This window comes from Myxocyprinus asiaticus, chromosome 49 (genome assembly GCF_019703515.2).
Source record: "Myxocyprinus asiaticus isolate MX2 ecotype Aquarium Trade chromosome 49, UBuf_Myxa_2, whole genome shotgun sequence".
Taxonomy (NCBI): domain Eukaryota; kingdom Metazoa; phylum Chordata; class Actinopteri; order Cypriniformes; family Catostomidae; genus Myxocyprinus; species Myxocyprinus asiaticus.
This window is the reverse complement of record NC_059392.1, coordinates 6649541-6669242: the sequence shown is the minus strand read 5'-3', so window position 1 is coordinate 6669242 and position 19702 is coordinate 6649541. Positions and strand designations below refer to the sequence as shown.

Here is a 19702-nt window from a genome sequence, read left to right as displayed (position 1 = left end):
TATAGTAAAATCTAATTCACATTTATTATATTTGTCACAAACAAGTTAAAGAAAATCTCACATTAGTGCAAAAGCCATTTATTTATCTGAGATGAAATGACATAAGATTCACATGTTAGTAATAAATCTGAAATAATAACTATAGACTGATCTTGAGACACTTTTTTGATGTATGTGATTACATTTTTGTTGTTGTCTTCAATTAGTATGAATTATTCAGTAAACGGCTAATCATAATTTTATGTTAAACTGAGATTATGAAATCATATGTGATGATGAAGACTTCATATGTCCAGAGCCCATGGCTGAGCTGATCCAGAAGTTGATCTGGATTCACTCTGTGAAACCTTAAGAATACAAAACTATATTAATAATTTTCAGTATCTCAGTATCTCATCTCATACATTTCATTAATTAATCTTCATCTATGAATGTTTTGTCAAGGAGTCATTTCATCTAGATGTGGATTTAAACAGACTGTTGAAATATTTTCATGCATAACATATGTGTTTCTCATACCATCTTTGTGAAGCGTGTTGCACATGCCAGACATGCTCGCTCTGGAGTAGCAGGGCTGTTCAGGATGAAAGGGCCACTTAATCCTGCATCTTTGCGGGCTGCGGTCAGAGCGTCTTTAATAGCAAAGAATACAGAACTACCCAGGAACACTGCAGGCTCTCCGATCCCCTAAAACAACATGGAATCACAACTGGACAATGCTTCAGTGCAGATACCCCTGGACTAACTCTCAAAAAAAACATACATGAATAAAAACAATGAGCAACAATAAAAATAGCAACAAAATGAAACAAAATCCAAAATTAGGCTGCAGTCTGAGATCTGCAGACTGGAAATTCAAATGAACTTAACTGACATTTGAAATGAAGTGAACCACATGGATACCACAAAATTTAATTTATTTGAATTTGAAATCAAGTGAATTACAAGGGCATCACAAAATAGAATTGAATTTGAAATGAAGTGAATTCAACCAGAAGAGTAGCACAACATTAAATAAAATTAATTTCACTTCAAAGTCAAGGCAATCACAAAATTTAATTACATTTAAAATGAAGTGAACCACAAGGGAACCACAAAATTGAATTGATTTGAAATTAAGTGAATTACAAGGGTAACAAAAAAAAAAAAATACATTTAATTGAATTTGTGAATTCAACCACAAGAGTACCATAAAATTGAATTGAATTTGAAATTAAGTGAATTCAACCACAAGCATAAAATTAAAATTAATTGAATTAACTTCACTTCAAAGTCAAGGAAAACAAAACTGAATTTGAAATGAAGTCAATCATAAGGGTACCACAAAATTTTATTAAATTGACCTTGGAAGGGAAAAAGTGAATCACCTTTGATGAGTAGATGGCAAGAGGGTTGGAGGAGCCGGCTAAAAGGTAGACGTTAAACTTCAGAGGAACATCGCAGAACGCTGGGATCTTGTACTGGCCTGGACCTCGTGTGTACAGAACACCAGACGGAGAGAACTTCATTTCCTCCATTGTGTAGAGACCCAAACCCTGCATGAATGCTCCCTCAATCTGACACAAACACATAGTATGATAATATGATAATGATAAACAACATAGTATAGCGTGTTTGACCAATATAGGTTTTTCAATGGCTAAAGACGATATTTACAGTGCAGGGTGGCCAACAGCCCACAAAGAGCTCATTCTTTATATGATGAAATACAATTTAATGATAGCAAATGAGACATACTGTACATCAAATTGCTGAGATAAATTTGATCAAACTATGCTCAAATCTTGGAAAAGTTAAGTGATAGCTAAGACTTCTGTTAATCAAAAAAAGAGGTATGCTGTCTCCCTAAGTGATTAATCTAAAAAATGTCCAATTTATCAGTAAACTACTAATTTATAGAGTTTAGGTATAGGTATGTGATGGACTACATTTCTAGTAAGAGGCAATCTTATAGAAATAATTTTACCTGGCCAATATCAATGGATGGATTTATACTTCTTCCGACATCAACAACAATGTCCGTCCTTAAAGTCTATGATGAAAACAATGTCAGATATGCTATGCAGTGCAATTACAGAAAAAGTAAAAAAGACAAAAATTCCATCATATATGGATTTACTCTATACTCTCCAGTCAAACAGTCCAGCTCCACCTCACTGCAGCACACTGCATATGTGAAATAAGCATATGGCTTCCCTTCCTGTTTCTCCCAGTCCATGTCCAGATCATGACCTCTGAGAGCAGACAAAACATTCACACCGATCAAACAAAAACGCCATGTTTGGTCTGGTTTGAAGCATTTGTTAACTTCTTTGATGAAAAACACTTCTCTCAAATAGTATTTTAATGTTTAAAAATCAAACTAGCTTCACATTTAAAGATCAAAGGTGTATGTTTGAGAAAACTCAAGTTTACCTATAATATCCAGTGGCCGACAGACTGATCTTCTCCAAAAATGCAGTCATTATCTTAAAAAAAATTATAATTGAAGTATAAATAAATTGTAATTGCAGTTGTTAACATTGTAAATTACATTTTAATTATAAATAGGTTAACTATACACTTTACAGAAGAAATTGTAGATATTTTGATTTAATTAATTATACATTAAATTAAATGTATACCCTCGTGTGACCCTGTGTCCACATGCGTGGACATTGTATTTGGGCGTCGCTATATGCAACACAAAGTTTAAATTAATTTAAACTGACTGAATACTGTTCATAACACTCTTGACTGTCATTTAAGGGTCAAACTTCTGCTGCACCAAGTCACGTGACACAACAACATGACGCTGATTTCCGTGAAGTGCTTCTACGGGCGCAGAGCAAACAAAAGTGCCTCTGGTAAGAAACATATTTGAGTTTTTTCATTCAAACCTGCTCGAGTGCAAAGAGTAGTGTCTCTAGTTTCATTTGATATGCCGCTTTAAAAAATGTATTCATTTTTTGCGCATCAGCGCGCTGATAAACATGATGTCCACAAACGTGGATTTTGGGACATTATTCCCTCAAAAGTTGAAAAAACATGTTATTTTGAATAACTTTCAACATTAGCACATCTGTGGGTCATTTTACTTCATTTTAATATAAATTGTTCTATTTTATTTTGTTATCACTGTTCAGTATGGTTCTATTCATTAACATTAGTAAATGCATCCCTATATTCACTGTGCATTTTCACATTGAGAATCAATGGGTTCATCCAAAAACTGAAAACTTTTACTTTCAGAGGCTTTATAGAGAGTTAGGATGAAAATACGGTGCATTTCAAACTGTTCTGAGACCAGTGCCGACAGTTCAGCTTAACACTGGAGGTGTAAGCCATTCACTAAAAAGGGAGCAAGGGTCATCCTTCAGCTTTCTATGCAGCCATTCACTCCTAAAATCCATCCAAAAGATCAGTTTCAGGCTGCAGATTATGTTTGGCCCACTCAACATGTTTGGTAGACATGGGACAATGTTTATAAGTACATAGATTCAGAATTTATAATGTATAATTTTATTTTAACATGGTTGGCAGTGATTGGATGATGCTGGCCATTCCTTTCAATCAGAATTAATTATGCTAATTTCTGATGTAATGTCTGTTACGTCTCAAAAACACGAATAACCAACACTCCTGGAAACAAACAATTTAATGAAAAAAATCTGAATTTCTATAGCTTGGTATTATTTACAAAGTTCACAACTCAGTCCTGCTGTCCACATATGTGTACATCAATTTTTAGGAAAAATATTTGCTCTAGATTTATTTATTTTTTGCTTGTTTATTAGGAGCTACTAGTTACAAATCGAAAAGGGAAATGGAAAATGCACACAGCAGTCACGCTTGGGTCTCAGGAGGGTACATAAGTAAATAACATTTTAGCATGTCGTTGTTTTTAAATGTGCTACATAAATAAAAGTGACTGACATATTTAAATCGCTGTAATATTAACTGATTTCTATTTTGCAATGAAAATTTTTTGAATAGTTTCTCCACTTTACCCAGTTCTGCCATGTCCCATTAGGATTCTTTTTTCTGATTGGCTCAAGTCTTTTGTACAGTATTTGACAGGCATCCTGCAAAATTTCCATATGATACAAAACAAACATTAACTACGATTTTTGTCTTTAAAAGGTAAAGGCCAAACAATACAATAAACAAATATTCTTTAATTACTTCCGTAAGATCCACTAAGACTAAAGATCCTTAACACTACAGCCTTGTGTTACCTGCACAGCCATTCCGTTGGCGTCGGTACCAAAGGACGCAGCAGATGGGCAAGTGTTGGGGACACATTCTGTGCTAGTTTCTGAGATATGGATAAGGGAAGCTGGGATATTCAGCTCTCGACTTGCCACCTGTGAATGGCACATGATCAATTCAAAAACTGGCATGAAACGGTTGCAAACAAGTATAGAAAACAACAATTGGTACCTGTTGGACTTTAGTGTGTATGCCTTGGCCCATTTCTGCCCCGCCATGACTTACAAGTACAGATCCATCCTTATAAATATGCACAAGAGCTGCGCCCTTTGATATTAACAGACACACCAATATATCAATTTAGAGTTTATATGAAAAAGAATGAAGACTATTAAGAAATAATTTCCATTAGACTCTGAGTTTGGGCAAAGGAGTTTTAGGTAACAGTTACCTGGTTGAGGAAGCCCTCTGCAAATCCAACGCCATATTTAATGGGTATTATGGCAATTCCTCTCTTTTTGTACTGATTTTGCTGGTTAAAGAGATCGATGGCCTGTCGCCGGCACTGGAAGTCAGCTTTCTCCTTACAGTCATTCCAACAACGGACAAGATTCTCTGGGTCAAACTCCATCTTATAGTGAGTTAGGGAAACTTCCTTGTACATGTTTATCTCCCTGATCTGTAAAATAAAGTCAAATAAAATAATAATTAAAAAAAAAAAAAAAAAAATTACAAAAATAATAAAATAAATACAAAATATTAAAATACAAATATAAAGAATAAAAACATCCAAAAAAAAAAAAAAGGAATAAAAAAATGTAAAAAATAAAAAAAAATAATAAAGAATAAATAAAATATATGCAAATAAACAAATTAAAAAGATAATAAAACATTTATCAGCATGATCATAGGAAACATGTTGTACGATGACAATTTAACCATTGCAAATGGGCCAAAAGCATAAACACTTGTTTAAAACCTGACCTCTTCAGGCAGACGTCCGAGTTTAAGAGCCACATCACTGATCATACTCTCAATGACTAGCATGCACTGGGGTACACCGAACCCTCTAAACGCCGTATTGGAGGGCAGGTTGGTCTTGCAGGCTGCTGATTGGCCACGCAGGTTTGGAATATTGTAAGCATTATCAAGATGTAGGAGAATTTTCTCAACAACCTGGAACATAAAAAAAATATTTTTTAAATGTTATCTGACGATTTTCACCCAGGCGTCAGTTTGATAGAGCCATCATACCCTAAACAGGTTGGTTCCAACATCTCGTGATAAGCCTGATTTTGGGAAATCTTCAAGGTAAATCATCTTACCAGTACAGATTCATCCGCTGTATTTCCAGAGTTGGCATAGTATTGAAAATCAGCGGCGGTTATTCTTCCGTTCTTCGCAAATCCAACCTGTTTGACATACACACAGAGGCACACACAAACAGATAATAACAGATGACAACATACATGCATATAAACACATTAACAAAGATGCAAGGTGTAAAACATGGGCAGAACAAATTCCTTCATTAAACCATTCTTATAAATTGTCACATTGCAACATTTTATGCAAGAAATATGAATGACACATAAATGAGCCCCAAAATATGCAAAACAAATGAATAAATAAATACATATGCCAATGCATTTGTAATTTGCAATGTATAAACACAAATATTTCCATTAAGGGAAACACACTACTGTTTGTTCACAAATGTAATAATATTGTTATTACAATGTTAATAACATTAGCTGGGTTTGCTTACATTTGGTGAATAAAAAAGGTTTTTACATAAAAGTCCTTGCCTTATACTTTCCCCACACTGGGTGGCGCCCTCCTGTTATCAGCATGTCCTCTCCTCTTTCTAAAACACATCGTACTGGCCGTCCAGTCCTGAGCAGGAAGAAGAGTTAGAGGTAGCGATTTTGCATCCATCTGTGCCGATTTTCAATAGTTTTTCTATGCAAGCATGCGCAAGATAGACATCTTTGACTGTTGCGCCACACACCTATGGTTTTTCAGCATTTTTTAGACCACAAAAACAGGGCTGTCAATAGATTACAATATTTAATTGAATTAATTTACATGGAATGGCAATTAATTAATCAAATTAAATCGCAATTAATCACATATATCCAGATTCACTGAGAAAGGCCAACAAATAACGACAGGTATTCTGTTTATAGCAACGTGGCTAGCTTTTTTCTTTTTTTAAGCGCAAGCATGCGTCTGATGCGAACACACACACCAAAAAAAAAAAAACTGAACATAAACAAAAAGATTCAAAACAAAAACAAAAATGAAATAAAGCAAACAAAACAAAGAAAAAAAAAAACGTTCGGTGTGAACGGCCCCATACATTCGCAAAAACTCTTAAATATCAAATAATTCGAATTTTTTTTTTATTTTATTTTTTAATAAAATTAGATATGCAATGAATCTTCAGTTATGATTTGTGTGTTCAGCTTATTTCGACTCACTTCCATGCAGCGACGGCAGTGATGGAGGCCAAGATCGCCGTTTTGGTGACTTTGCCACCAAAGGCCCCGCCCAGTCTTTTAACGTGACAAGAAACGCGATTGGACGGAATGCTCAAAGTCTCAGCAACTGCTTCCTACAGCAAAAAGACAACCAACCATGTAAACAGTTTGCATTTGAGTAAAACCGCAGTGACATAAGGTTTAGAGCATGCAAAATTACTTCTACACCGCAACAGACAGGATATGATGTCACGCTCAAGGGCTTCTAGTTTTAATAAATAATACAGTACAAAAAGCAATTGCTATTATATGTTAAAATATACCATCTTCTCACTTTCCGGTAACAATTAAAAACATGCAGCTTTGAAATATGAATTCTCTTTTTATTGAGCCAAGAGGTCACTGTGTGACGTTTCAATCTTCCATTGGTCACACATTTTTTCCATCATCCGAATTTGCCAGTGATTTCTTCACATGAGCTTGTGTTTCCAGTCTCATGCATTCAGATGCATTTGAATGGGAGTGAATGGAGTGTGAAGTGTAGATGTGTCCATGGCTTTAAATAACCAAAAACCCTAGCTGTTTTGAGTAGCTATTTATGTTTGTAATTATTTCTTACTATACTACTTTATCTGAACAGATATAAATATACCTGTGCAAATGCTGGATGTTGCGTGGACAAATAAACTTTCATCTCCTTCTCTTCCCCAACTGGAATAACCAGAAAACTCTGTGTTTCCATATAGAAATGTTCCTGTCCTCCAATCCGAATCTCTCCTATGGAACATGCAGAGGCATTTATTGTATAATATTTCATAAGCCCTTAGAGGGAAAGTTCGCCCAGAAATGAAAATTACTCGTCATACTCATGTCAAATTCAAGTCATACCGATTTGAAACAATATGAGAGTGAGAAAATGACAGAATTTTCATTTATGGTGAACTACCCCTTTAATAGTGTGATATATTAATTAGCAAAACAGGAAAAATAAATCCTACAGTCGAGGCTGTTTTTGCTGTTCGCAACAGCACTCATTCAACTTCAAGGTTTCAACATGTGTGATATACAGTGTCAAAATGACTAAGGGTTGTAAAGCCGACCAATGTTGTGGCTTTTGTCGGCTTGGGGGAATCAGAGGGGAAGTTTGGTTATGGATGTTAGCACATTTATACCTTCGTACACTTGTTCCGCCTCTTCCAAACCCTTTTCCACATTTCCTCTTTCAATCGTCCTCTGGGGCAGAAAAAACGACTGTTTCTCTATTGCCTCCTGCAAACAAGCAGATCCAAGGTTGACTATATGAGAATGAAATATTGAACAAGTTGCGATGTAGGTGAAAAGAGAGAATAAGTCTGTTTAGGCAAGTCAACATCTCTCACCTCGACAGTAAAAATACAATCCTGAAGGTCCTCATAGCCGATCTTCACTGCAGCTGCTCCACGTTTAGCATGAGCTTTGGAATCAGCAACCACAGCGCAAACCATCTGACCCACACAGCTCACCTGATGACACATTGGACTTATGTATCTAACAACACCTGGAATGCCATCTTATTTTGAGACACTTTAATACACAATTTTAAAGTAACATAAAATAGCCAAAACAATAAACCTCATGTTCAGCCAGCAGCTCTTCATCAAGGCCTGTAAAGGTTCTGAATTTTTTGCCTGGTATGTCTTTAGCAGTGACAACATCCACCATACCAGGAAGTTTCAGAGCTTCACTGAAGTCAATGTGACTTAAAAAAAATAATAAAAAACAAATAAAAAAAATTAATGAATGTATTTACTCATTTAAGTTACTGCATAGTTACTGCACAAACGAAGTCAAGTTTCAATTCAATTATTTTACTATTTAATGCGACTCAAGTCTGAGTCCCTGAAGTTTCCATCCATTCCATTTATCGTTCTGAAATTTGGTTGACGTTTATTGAAGCTTTGCAGACTGCATGTCTGGAATGCACCTGAATGTCTTACGTGATCTTAGCGTGCGGTCTGGAGCTGGTTACAATCACTAGGAACAGTTCACCATCAGTGTGTGGCAGGTCATCACAGTACACAGCTTCTCCTGTAGCCTGACTCAGAGCCGTGCGGTGCATTATGGGTCGACCCACTGGATCTTGTGCCGGCTGATTCTCTAAAACATTCTGTACGCATAAACACAGACACACACTGTAAGTCATTTCCACCTCCAAAATAACCAGCATGAACATGTCCCATGATGCTACCACCATTTCACCATTTAGCGCATGCAGTGCTTGCATCTTGCAGCTTTACTTCTGAAACTGTATTTTATAGTTTATGGACTGGCCCCATTCACTTCTATTGTAGGTGCTTTACTGTGTGATTTTTGCTTTTTTAAATAAACAAGGGATGGGTAATCAATATTATGCCATATATGCTGTTGATTGAGCTTAAATTGCATTGAACCCAGATCATCCCTCTAAGAGCAGCTAGGAAATATCATATAGCTTCACCTGAAACTCCTGGTAGCTGGGTTGAATGTGTTTGGGAAGAGGTTGGATTGCACTGTGCATCTCTTTGGGTATTTCCCTCCGAGTCACATCCTGTTAAGCAATACACAAGTCATAGTGAATAAACTTATTTAAACATAATCTCCAAAACCTATGCCGCTTTCACAGAAGGAGTGCAGATGATATTGTTCATACCTTCTCCTTCAGGTACTGAAGGACAAGCAGGTTGAATTTAAAGAGCAAACTGAGGGTCAGAGATCTGCGGAATTCCGCTTTTCCACCTGGAGCAGACGCCTCAAGGCTGATCTCATCAACCAGCATCCCATATGCATCATTTAAAGTCGTCTCCTCCCAAGGCCTTGGGACAAAAAACCCCCAAAACAAAACAGAAAAAAAAACAAAAAAACAAGAGAGAAACAAAACAAAAAGGAGAAACAAAACACAGAAATAAAACAAAAAACAAAAAAGAGAAGCAACACAAAACAGAAGCAAAAATTAGAAACAAAGTGAGAAAACAAAAAACAAACAAAAAGCGGAACAAAAAAAAGAGCAGCAAAGCAAAACAAAACAAAACCAAATGAGAACAAAAAAGCGAAACAGAAACAAAAAGTGAAAGCAGCAAAACAAAAACAGAGAGAAACAAAATGCAGAAATAACAAAAGCAAAACATAGAAAACAAAAAAGCAAAACAAAAAAGCAGCAACAAAACAGAGAAGCAATAATGAAAATCAAACAAGAAAAAAACAAAACAGAAACAAAACAAATAACAAAAGAGAAACAAAAAAGGACAAAACACAACCAATGAACAAAATGTGAAACAAAAAGCAAAACAAAGAGAAACAAAAAAAAAAAAAAAAAAAAAAAAAAGATTAAAAGAAACAATCCAAACAAAAACACTTGGAAAAAAAAATATGACTTAATTTGAATACTTAAGAAAGCAACTCAAAAGAAACAAATCTGTGTGTTACCTTCCTATAATCTGTTTGCATGCTTGGTCTGCACTGAGGATGGTTGGTCCAACTCCTCCATAATAAATACTGATCTCTTTCACCACATTTGAGTTCTCGATGAACCAAACACGCATCCCAGCATTCACCGTAGCTAGAGCATTCTCCTTACGTGGGGCGTGACGAAATGCGTGTACAATCTCATCCTGATGAAAATTATATTATGTTAGCAATTGGAGGATTTCATCAAACAGATCAGAACATACTGTAAATCTCATTGGGATTCTCACCTCTCTCGAAGCCGGAATGAAAACAGACAGCACTATCTCATCTGGTTTTAGAGCGGTCTTTGCAAATCCAAGGAAAAAATCTTTATCGATGGGCACCCTCCGTCGCCCCTCTGTAATGGGTTTATTTGTAGAATAATGAGATAAATGGCATAATTATTTAGTAAATAATTAAAGGGACATGTAGTACACATATTATGAGGGGCATTACTTTCACCATCAGCCACCCAGCTCTATAGATATTGGTATCAGTATCAGCCATTGAAAAACCCATATCAACTGACCGCTCCTTTCCATAACCAGCCCATTTATGTCACTATAAAATATCAAACCAGCTTACCTTTGGACAGAGCCACTAGAGTGCATCTCCCTGCGGCTAGGACAGGGGTCAGGTCCGAATTTGGATATGCACTGGCAATGTTCCCACCCAGTGTCTACACAGAAACATTAACATCTAAATGTCTAAACCAAGGTCACTGGGAAATTTTTCTGGTTTTTTTAGCATGGTCAATAAACCTTGACCTGATTTAACTTAAAACATTGTGAGACAGAGAGAGAGAGAAAAGAGTGACTGTTTACACCTACCGCCACATTTCGGATAGGTTGTCCTCCCACAAGATTTATCTGCTGCAGCAGAGCTCTGAACATGTGTGTGTTCTCTTGAGGGAAATAACTCAAATTTCTCTCCAACACACTCTTCAGCACTGACATACTGCACCCAGCTCCAACACAAACACCTAAAAATACAAATGATTTACTAAAGCTTCTGGTGTGCGTTAGTGGACAAGACATTTACAATACATGCAAGATAGGTTATTGTGCCATCATCAGCAAATTTTCATAACAAAAAAGAGAACCAATTTAAAACAAGAGGAAAACGAGAAAAAAAAAAACAAAAAAAAAAAAAAAAAAAAAAAACACACACAACACAAAACCACAACACAACCAAACCTTAAAACAAACAAACAAAAAAAACATAAACAAAAGCAAAACAAAAACAAAATAAAAAAACAGTTCAAAAGAAACAAGGAGGAACAAAGGAATAAAAACCAAAAAGAAAAACAAAAACAAACCACAACACAACAAAAAAACAAAACAAAAACCAAACACCACAAAACAAAATCACAACACAACCAAAAAAATAAATAAAATAAAATAAAAAAATAAAAATAAAAAAAAAAAAAAAATTTCCCTACCTAAATTCTCTTTTGTTATTTTAATTTTTAATTAAAAAATTATTTGGTCCCCATTTTTAATATTTTCTCATTGTGGGAAGATTTACAGACATTTTTCCCCACCTGCCTAATATAGTGTAGGTCCCCCTCGTGCCGCCATAACAGCACCAACCCGCATCTCAGAATAGCATCGTAGACATTGTCAGATCGAACCAGTCTGGCCATTCTCTGTTGGTGCCAGATGGGCTGGTTTGAGTATTTCTGTAACTGCTGATCTCCTGGGATTTTCACGCAGAGTCTCTAGAGTTTACTTATGAATGGTGCCAAAAACAAAAAAAAAAAAACATCCAATGAGCGGCAGTTCTGTGGACGGAAATGCCTTGTTGATGAGGGGAGGTCAACAGAGAATGTCGGATCAAACCAGTCTGGCCAAAGTCTACAGTAACTCAGATAACCGTTCTGTACAATTGTGATGAGAAGAATATCATCTCAAAATGCTATTCTGAGATTCGGGCTGGCGTTGTTTTGGCGGCACGAGGGGGACCTACACAATATTACGCAGGTGGTTTTAATGTTGTGGCTGATCGGTGTATATGCACTTGTTTGTTTTGTTATTGTGGTGGGAACTTTATACTAATCTCTATTGTCTTTACACTGAGCTAATGGCATTTTGTATCTCCTACTCCTAAACCTAACCCTAGCAGAATCCTTAATGAAAATGTAAAAATGCATAAAGAAATTAGTACAATTAGTTAAGACATTTGCTTTGTGGGGACCGTTGGCAGGTACCCACAGTGTAGAAGATTTCAGAATTTACTATCCTTGTGGGGACAGTATTGTCATTTAGAACAACACACACATACACATACCCTCTGGTTTCTGTGTAACCTTGAACAGTTCTGGCACTCTTGTGGGTGATATTATAATGGGATGAAAGATGCCCTTGAACTTGATGTCCAGACCTGGTAAAATAAATAATCTTATTACTAATTTAGACATTTGCAAAGGAGATAAAATCAAATACTTATCGAACTAGAACGAGGCAAAAAGCTAATTCATGTTGAATTAGCTAACAAAACTGCATTGGAGTTTTAGGTTTTGCCTCAATTTGGCCAAATGTAACCTATGTTGGTGTTGCCCATGACAATAGGGGCTTGTGGGTAATCCGCCTTGAGTTGGAGCAGCTCATCCAGAGATCCGGGGGAGATCCAGGTCATTCTCTCTCCAACAAACTTCTGAGTGGTTTGATCCTGAGTATCTGCCATTCTCTAATAAAAATAAATAAATAAATAATAAAAAAAATAAAAAATAAAAAAATAAAAAAAAACCACATGAAAACAATTACATATTTATTGATTTATTCTTTATTAATTTATTAGCAGCATATTAACTTATTTTATGTGGCAGGAAACTAAATATGATACTACTACTACTCCTGCTTCTACTACTAATAATATAACGTATTAATTATATATGTATATAATAATATTTAATGTATACAGTACTACAGTCATGCGATTTTTTTACTAAAGTATTTATCTAATGCTTAAAACATTTTAATTAAACTCAAGTAAAGTTGAAGTCAAAATGGGAAAGATACTAGTCTTTCATAGATAACCTACACCCTACTGATGATGAATAAATACTTAACAAACCATGAGTTCAGGGGGGAAGATGAGATCCTGAGTGGGGTCCAGAGGAAGCAGGTCATCTTTACTAAACAGTTCTGGTTTACCCTAATAAACACAGAATAACCAGTTTAATTAGTCCACCCGCTAGGCATGCATTGTGTTTAAGCACTGATGTTTAGTTTATATGTTCAATGTTTCTTGCAATATTTCTGGCCTGTGAGACAAATGCAACATTACAACCAAAGATTCATACACTGAAAAATACTTCAAACTAAATAATTAGAGTATATTTATAGTGCAACTAATATGTCAAAGTGCAGTGATAGAACAAAGATGAAACATAGTCGAAGTGACCATGACACCAAGGTCTCAAACATACATTATCCATAGGCTCCTTAGATCCATTTCCATTGGCCATGCAGCACGCAGTTCCATTTACAGCTCCATTTTGGCAACAGTTTTTACTCTATTAAAATGATGCAAAATGTCCATTACTGATCACTAATTACATTAATTTATATATGCATTCATAAGAGACCAAATATACCACAAATGCAAATAAAAAATTAAAACAGGGAAACGTAAGTGATTTACGCTCACTTAGCACTTTATTAGGAACACCTGTACACCTACATACTCATGCGATTATCTAATCAACCAATAACGTGGCAGCAGTGCAGTGCATAAAATTGTGCAGATACGGGTCAGGCGCTTCAGTTAATGTTCACATCAACCATCAGAATGGGGAAAAATGTGATCTCAGTGATTTGGACCGTGGCATGATTGTTGTTGCCAGATGGGCTGGTTTGAATATTTCTGTAACTACTGATCGCCTGGGATTTTCACGCACAACAGTCTCTAGAATTTACTCTGAATGGTACCAAAAACATCCAGTGAGCGGCAGTTCTGCAGACAGAAACGCCTTGTTGATGAGAGAGGTCAACAGAGAATGGCCAGAATGGTTCGAGCTGACAGAAAGTCTACAATAAGTCAGTTAACCACTCTGTACAATTGTAGTGAGCAGAATAGCATTTCAGAACGCACAACTTGTCAAACCTTGAGACGAATGGGCTTCAAAAGCAGATGACCATGTTGGGCACTTTATTAGGACCATAGTGTTTTAAATAAAGTGCTCAGTGAGTGTATATTTCGGGCAAAAAAAAAAAAAAAAGTTATAAAACACAGCATTGTTTTTTTTTTTTTTTCATTAAAATAACATTGTAACTGATCATGAACATGCAATCACCAGCAACACTGCCATTATATCAACCGCAAAGCAAATTGTTGAGAGCGGGAAAAAAAGTCAAATGTGAAAGCTAAATTAAAAATAAAAAAAACCCTGTATTAAAATATGTGATGTTATAATGGGTCTCTTTTAGATAAATCAAGCATAAAACCATGATCAGTGGTTGGGCAGTTTGGAACAAATCTATAACAGATCAAGAATGTCACGCTAGACAGTTCATATAAGTTCATAATTCTACATTATTCTGTAGCTAAAACCAAAAGTGGTGCTATTCACCTCACAGAAGGTTCTGAAGCCATCAACGATAGGACGATACCCTGTGCACCTGCATAAATTACCTGCAAAGTGAGAAGTATAATAAATTTAAGATTGGTCACAGTGTCATTACAATTTTTGCGTATTTGAGATTGTGTGTGGTTGGGTGGGATCTTTACCAGCAAGACCATCTGTTATCTCTTCTAAGGTTGGCTGTGGATTATTTCTCAGTAACGTGTACATAGACATCACCATGCCAGGGGTACAGAATCCACACTGAGTACCATGAGCCTTTGCAATACGTTCCTGATGAACAAAACATATAAACACATAACCAGTGAGGAAATCTGATAACTAAAGTAACTTATCTAATTTTGCAATCACAATCTAGATCTCATAATCTGTAATGGGCATAATCTAGATTTTACATCAAGGCTTTTGATTGGGTGAAATATAGATTATAATCCAATACCTCAACTGGTTTTTATCTAATCTCATAATATGGATCTCCGTTTGGATTGGGTGTGATATAGATTATTATCTGATTCCTGAACTGGCTCTAATCTTTTCACATAAATGGATCTCAAAATCTGGATTGGGTGTGATCTGGATTATAATACAATCCCTGAACTGGCTGTAATCTAATCGTATAATGTGAATCTCATAATCTGGATTCTATGCGATTTAGAATATAATCTGACTCCTCAATTTGCTATAATCTGATCTCAAAATTTGAATCTCATAATCTGGATATGGTGAAATCTAGATTATACATCAAGGCTTTCGATTGGGTGAAATATAGATTATAATCAACAACCAGATGAGGTATTGATCTAATCTCATCATATGGATCTCAAAATCCGGACTGGGTGTGATCTAGATTATAATCTGATTCCTGAACTGGCTTTCATCTAATCTCATAATATGGATCTTAATCTGGACTGTGTAATCTAGATTATAATATGATTCATGAACTGGCTCTAATCACAAAATATGGATCTCATAATCTGGACTATGTGTAATCTAGATTATGTGATCAGATTAGAGCCAATCAGGAATCTAATTATAATCTAAATGACACCCAATCCAGATTATGAGATCCATATTATAATCTGATTCCTGAACTGGCTCTAATCTAATCACATAATATGGATCTCATAATCTGGATTGGGTGTGATAAAGATTATAATTTGATTCCTGAACTGGCTCTAATCTAAAATCACATAAAATGGATCTAATAATCTGGACTATGTGCAATCTAGATTAACATCTGTTACCTGGACTGGGTGTATTTTGGTTTTTGTGCTTCCAATGCCTTCAACCGTTGTCACCGCTGCTCCGTGAAGTTGACACACAGGAAGCAAGCAGGCATTGACAGAGAAATGACTTGCCAGTAAAGAAAAACTAGCTTCTTACATGCATTAACACAGATAGATTTGGTTTATGAAAATAAACTGCACTATGTCTTTATGTGCATTATGCATGAAAAGATATAGGGGACAGAGATAGATTTGATGAAAGGATACTTGATGCTTTTGCTTTCAGGGTCGTATCTGGACACCATGACTGTACAGGCTCCACACCCCCCTCCACCACAGCCATACTTGGTGCCTGTTAACCGTACTGTACACATATACACAAAGTCAAAATTGCAAAGCATGACTTATTGATTTACAATGGGTAAACACCATTCACTCTAATTCATAACCTCATGATTCAAAATAAGTGGCTTTTTAGTGCCTAGATGAAAGTAGACCAGAAGTAGGCCATTTTAAGTTCAAAACACAGTTATGATCATTTTTAATATAATACTATAATATTACGTATATAATGTAGTATTGACTTTAGCAGACATTTACAAATTATGCATTACTTAGACAAGCTTGGAATGTTTCAATTGGCGAAAAATAATAGAAATGAACCCCATAATATTTAAAATTACATAATCTTCTCCTCTGAAAATAATCCATGGTAACTCTTTATATTAGCGTTCATTAAAAACATTGCAAACATAATTAATTATACAGTATAATGCATAATGTTATGCATTCTCTAAAGTTTGTTAATGGCTTGAAGTTATTACTGTTAGCAAATCTACTGCATTGAAACTGGTCCCTTAACTTTGTACTGTAAAGCAGTGTTCATAATTAATATAATATTGAAATACTATGATGATCATTAAGTGCATAAATATTAAAAGGTGAAAAATACATTTCTGCCTGACATACGACAGCAACATAGCCTCTGGGTCAGGGTTCTTCTCCATTATCTGTCAATAATAAGAAAATAAACATATGCAGATTATCTTCAAAATCTTAACTCAATATCTTGCATACAGATTATTTTCAATGTTTTACTCTAGAGATTACATTTTACAACAGTTTCACAACAATAAAACTTTACAATGCATGTAACAGTTTCACAGCATTTACTCTAAACAGCTGACCAAATTACATTTGTATCTGTTTTCCCAAAGTTGTTATAAGTGCATGAAAAATAAGCACCTTTTTCCCGTTGACATAGAAAATCAAGCCATCGTTCCTGGTATGTTCAGTCATGTTGTTTAAAGTTTACGTCCAACACAAACTATCTGAAATTTGCAGACTGGATCCTCTTCTGAGATCCTCATAGGGAATGTTTGTGAAAACAATTCTGGGTCTTCTACAAAGTAGGAACTACTAGAAATAAAAGAGTAGGCAGAACTGCATTTATATCAAAACATGTTATAGGCATGGGCGGGGCTTAGTAGCACAGGACGTGTCACTAATTGGTTAAACATGACGGGTGTGGTCACAGCTCATTGGGATTACCTGTAAACCCCACGTCCATAGAACTGGTAATTAAAAATCGGAAACTCAGAATTTGATGAACGCTCGTGACAGTCGTGACGTCATGCAAGAACCTAGCAAAGCTTTGTTTTGTCATGCATTTTGCAAGAACGTGTGTGTGTGTGTGTGTGTGTATGTGTGTGTGTATATATATATATATATATATATATATATATATATATATATATATATATATATATATATACGCACATATGTATGTTAAAAGATTAATATATTAATTTATTTAGTTTAATAAGATTCATAAAGTGATTATTTTGGTGACATCAACAACAACCGCATATTGAATGAATGTATCAACTGCAGTCATTTGTGATACAGATTTTATTTTTTTTATTTTTTTAAATCATTGCATGGAGATGACTGAGGCATATTCATTTTATAAATCAAATCTTAAATTAATAAGTGAATTTTAACGATAATTCAGAGTAGAAATGTGTTAAATAAGACAATATTATTATTATTATTATTATTATTATTATTATTATTATTATTTTATTTTTTTATTTTTAATTATTATTATTATTATTTTTTTATGCGGCCCAAATGGAGGATTCGGCTTTCTGAGCCACCGAGCGCCACCTACCGGAATAAGAACTTAATGTCTCATTTAAAATAGTTATTGGCTTGTAACAGTTGCAGCCAAGGGCAAAATCTTTTTATTTTTTTTATTTATTTATTTTTTTTTTTCACTTGGGCGGAGCGTAAAAATAAACTAACACCAAGGACCAAGAGATCATACGAGCGTTAGATGAAGGACAAAGACCTTAGTACACTGTGAAAATTATCAATCATTAAAAAAAAAAAAAAAAAAAAAAAGTGAATTCACCTTTTCAATATTTTTATAACAGTTTTATCCAGTGTCAGTTTCACGTCGCCTTGTGTCTGGATTTTAAAAGTGCATGATGGCTATTTGTATTTTTCTGCACGCGAATTAGTTGTATAAATTAGCGTAATTAATAATGAAAGATGATATGAACATCTAAGTCAAAGGGGTGCGAAGATATGTTACACAATCTGACCACCAGATGGAGACAGACGCCTTAATGGAATTTTCAAATAAGGCTCTACAGAGGACATCAATTGATCTCCTCCAGAATCAGCCTTTGGCATCTAATGCAATGAAAGACACTAATCAGGTAAGTTTCCATGGAGATTTTGCCACTAGTCCTGCAGTCCTCTCAAACCAAGAGGATAAATGAGGTCAAAAGACCTTACAATTTTACTTTAACTAGAAAAGCAACACTAACCTTTTTTTATCTAAGCATTTGTGACATTTTATTGGGCCACCCTGCCTGCTTGCTTTCATCAATTGCTGCTAGCAATTATTGCTGTAGACATGCCTGGCAGAGCAGTGAAACCAGGAAGATTGCTGGGGTGAGAAAGACAAGAAGAGAGAGAGAGAAAGAGACCATAAACTCCTAAAACCACAACATTTTCCCATTATAGTCTTAAAGGGATAGTTCACCCAAAAATGAAGTTTTCTCATCATTTACTCACCCTCATGCCATCCCAGCTGTGTATGTCTGTCTTTCTTCTGCAGAACACAAACAAAGAGATTTTAGAAGAATATTTCATCTTTGTAGTTCCTCACAATGCAAATGAATGGTGACCAGAAATCTGAAGGACCAAAAGGCATATAAATGCAACATAAACGTAATCCATAAAACTCCATGGGTTAAATCCATGTCTTCAAAATCTAAATGATAGGTGTGGATGAGAAACAGATCAATATTTAACCCCTTTTGTTACTATAAATCTCCACTTTCACTTTCACGTTCAGATGTGAAAGTGAAACTAAACAGGTGCCACATGTGACTTATGAATGTGAAAGTTGAGAGAGTTAAAAAAGGACTTAAATATTGATCTGTTTCTCACCCACATCTATCATATCGCTTCTGAAGACATGGATTTAACCACGGGAGTCATATGGGTTACTTTTATGCTCCTTTTTATGTGATTTTTGGATCTTCAGATTTCTGGTCATCATTCACTTGCATTATGTGGACCTACAGAGCTGAAATATATTTCTAAAAATATTAATTTGTGTTCTGCAGAAGAAATAAAGTCATACACATCTGTGATTGCATGAGGGTGAGTAAATTATGAGACTTTTTTTGAGAGAAACTATTCCTTTAAGTTTGTTAACTTGAAGCCACAATTTTTTT

General features: G+C 35.2%; 1 protein-coding gene across 1 annotated transcript; it reads right to left on the bottom strand.

The window, feature by feature from the left end:
• Positions 1-5: 5 nt before the first annotated feature.
• Positions 6-17351, bottom strand: aox6 (aldehyde oxidase 6). Its single transcript, XM_051693207.1, has 35 exons — positions 17193-17351; positions 16900-16957; positions 16215-16311; positions 15966-16074; positions 14868-14994; positions 14710-14771; positions 13567-13653; positions 13212-13292; positions 12680-12824; positions 12426-12518; positions 10967-11118; positions 10722-10815; positions 10385-10494; positions 10116-10300; positions 9343-9505; positions 9151-9240; positions 8651-8820; positions 8286-8412; positions 8054-8176; positions 7847-7943; positions 7327-7451; positions 6675-6808; positions 6000-6087; positions 5517-5603; positions 5176-5367; positions 4643-4870; positions 4423-4518; positions 4218-4346; positions 3990-4064; positions 2416-2468; positions 2120-2234; positions 1967-2032; positions 1368-1556; positions 520-687; positions 6-347 (listed from the first exon to the last, which is right to left on the bottom strand). Exons 1-35 carry the CDS (start codon positions 17244-17246, stop codon positions 285-287), a joined length of 4032 nt encoding a protein of 1343 aa, XP_051549167.1. The 5' UTR covers positions 17247-17351; the 3' UTR covers positions 6-284.
• Between the last annotated feature and the right edge of the window lie 2351 nt (positions 17352-19702).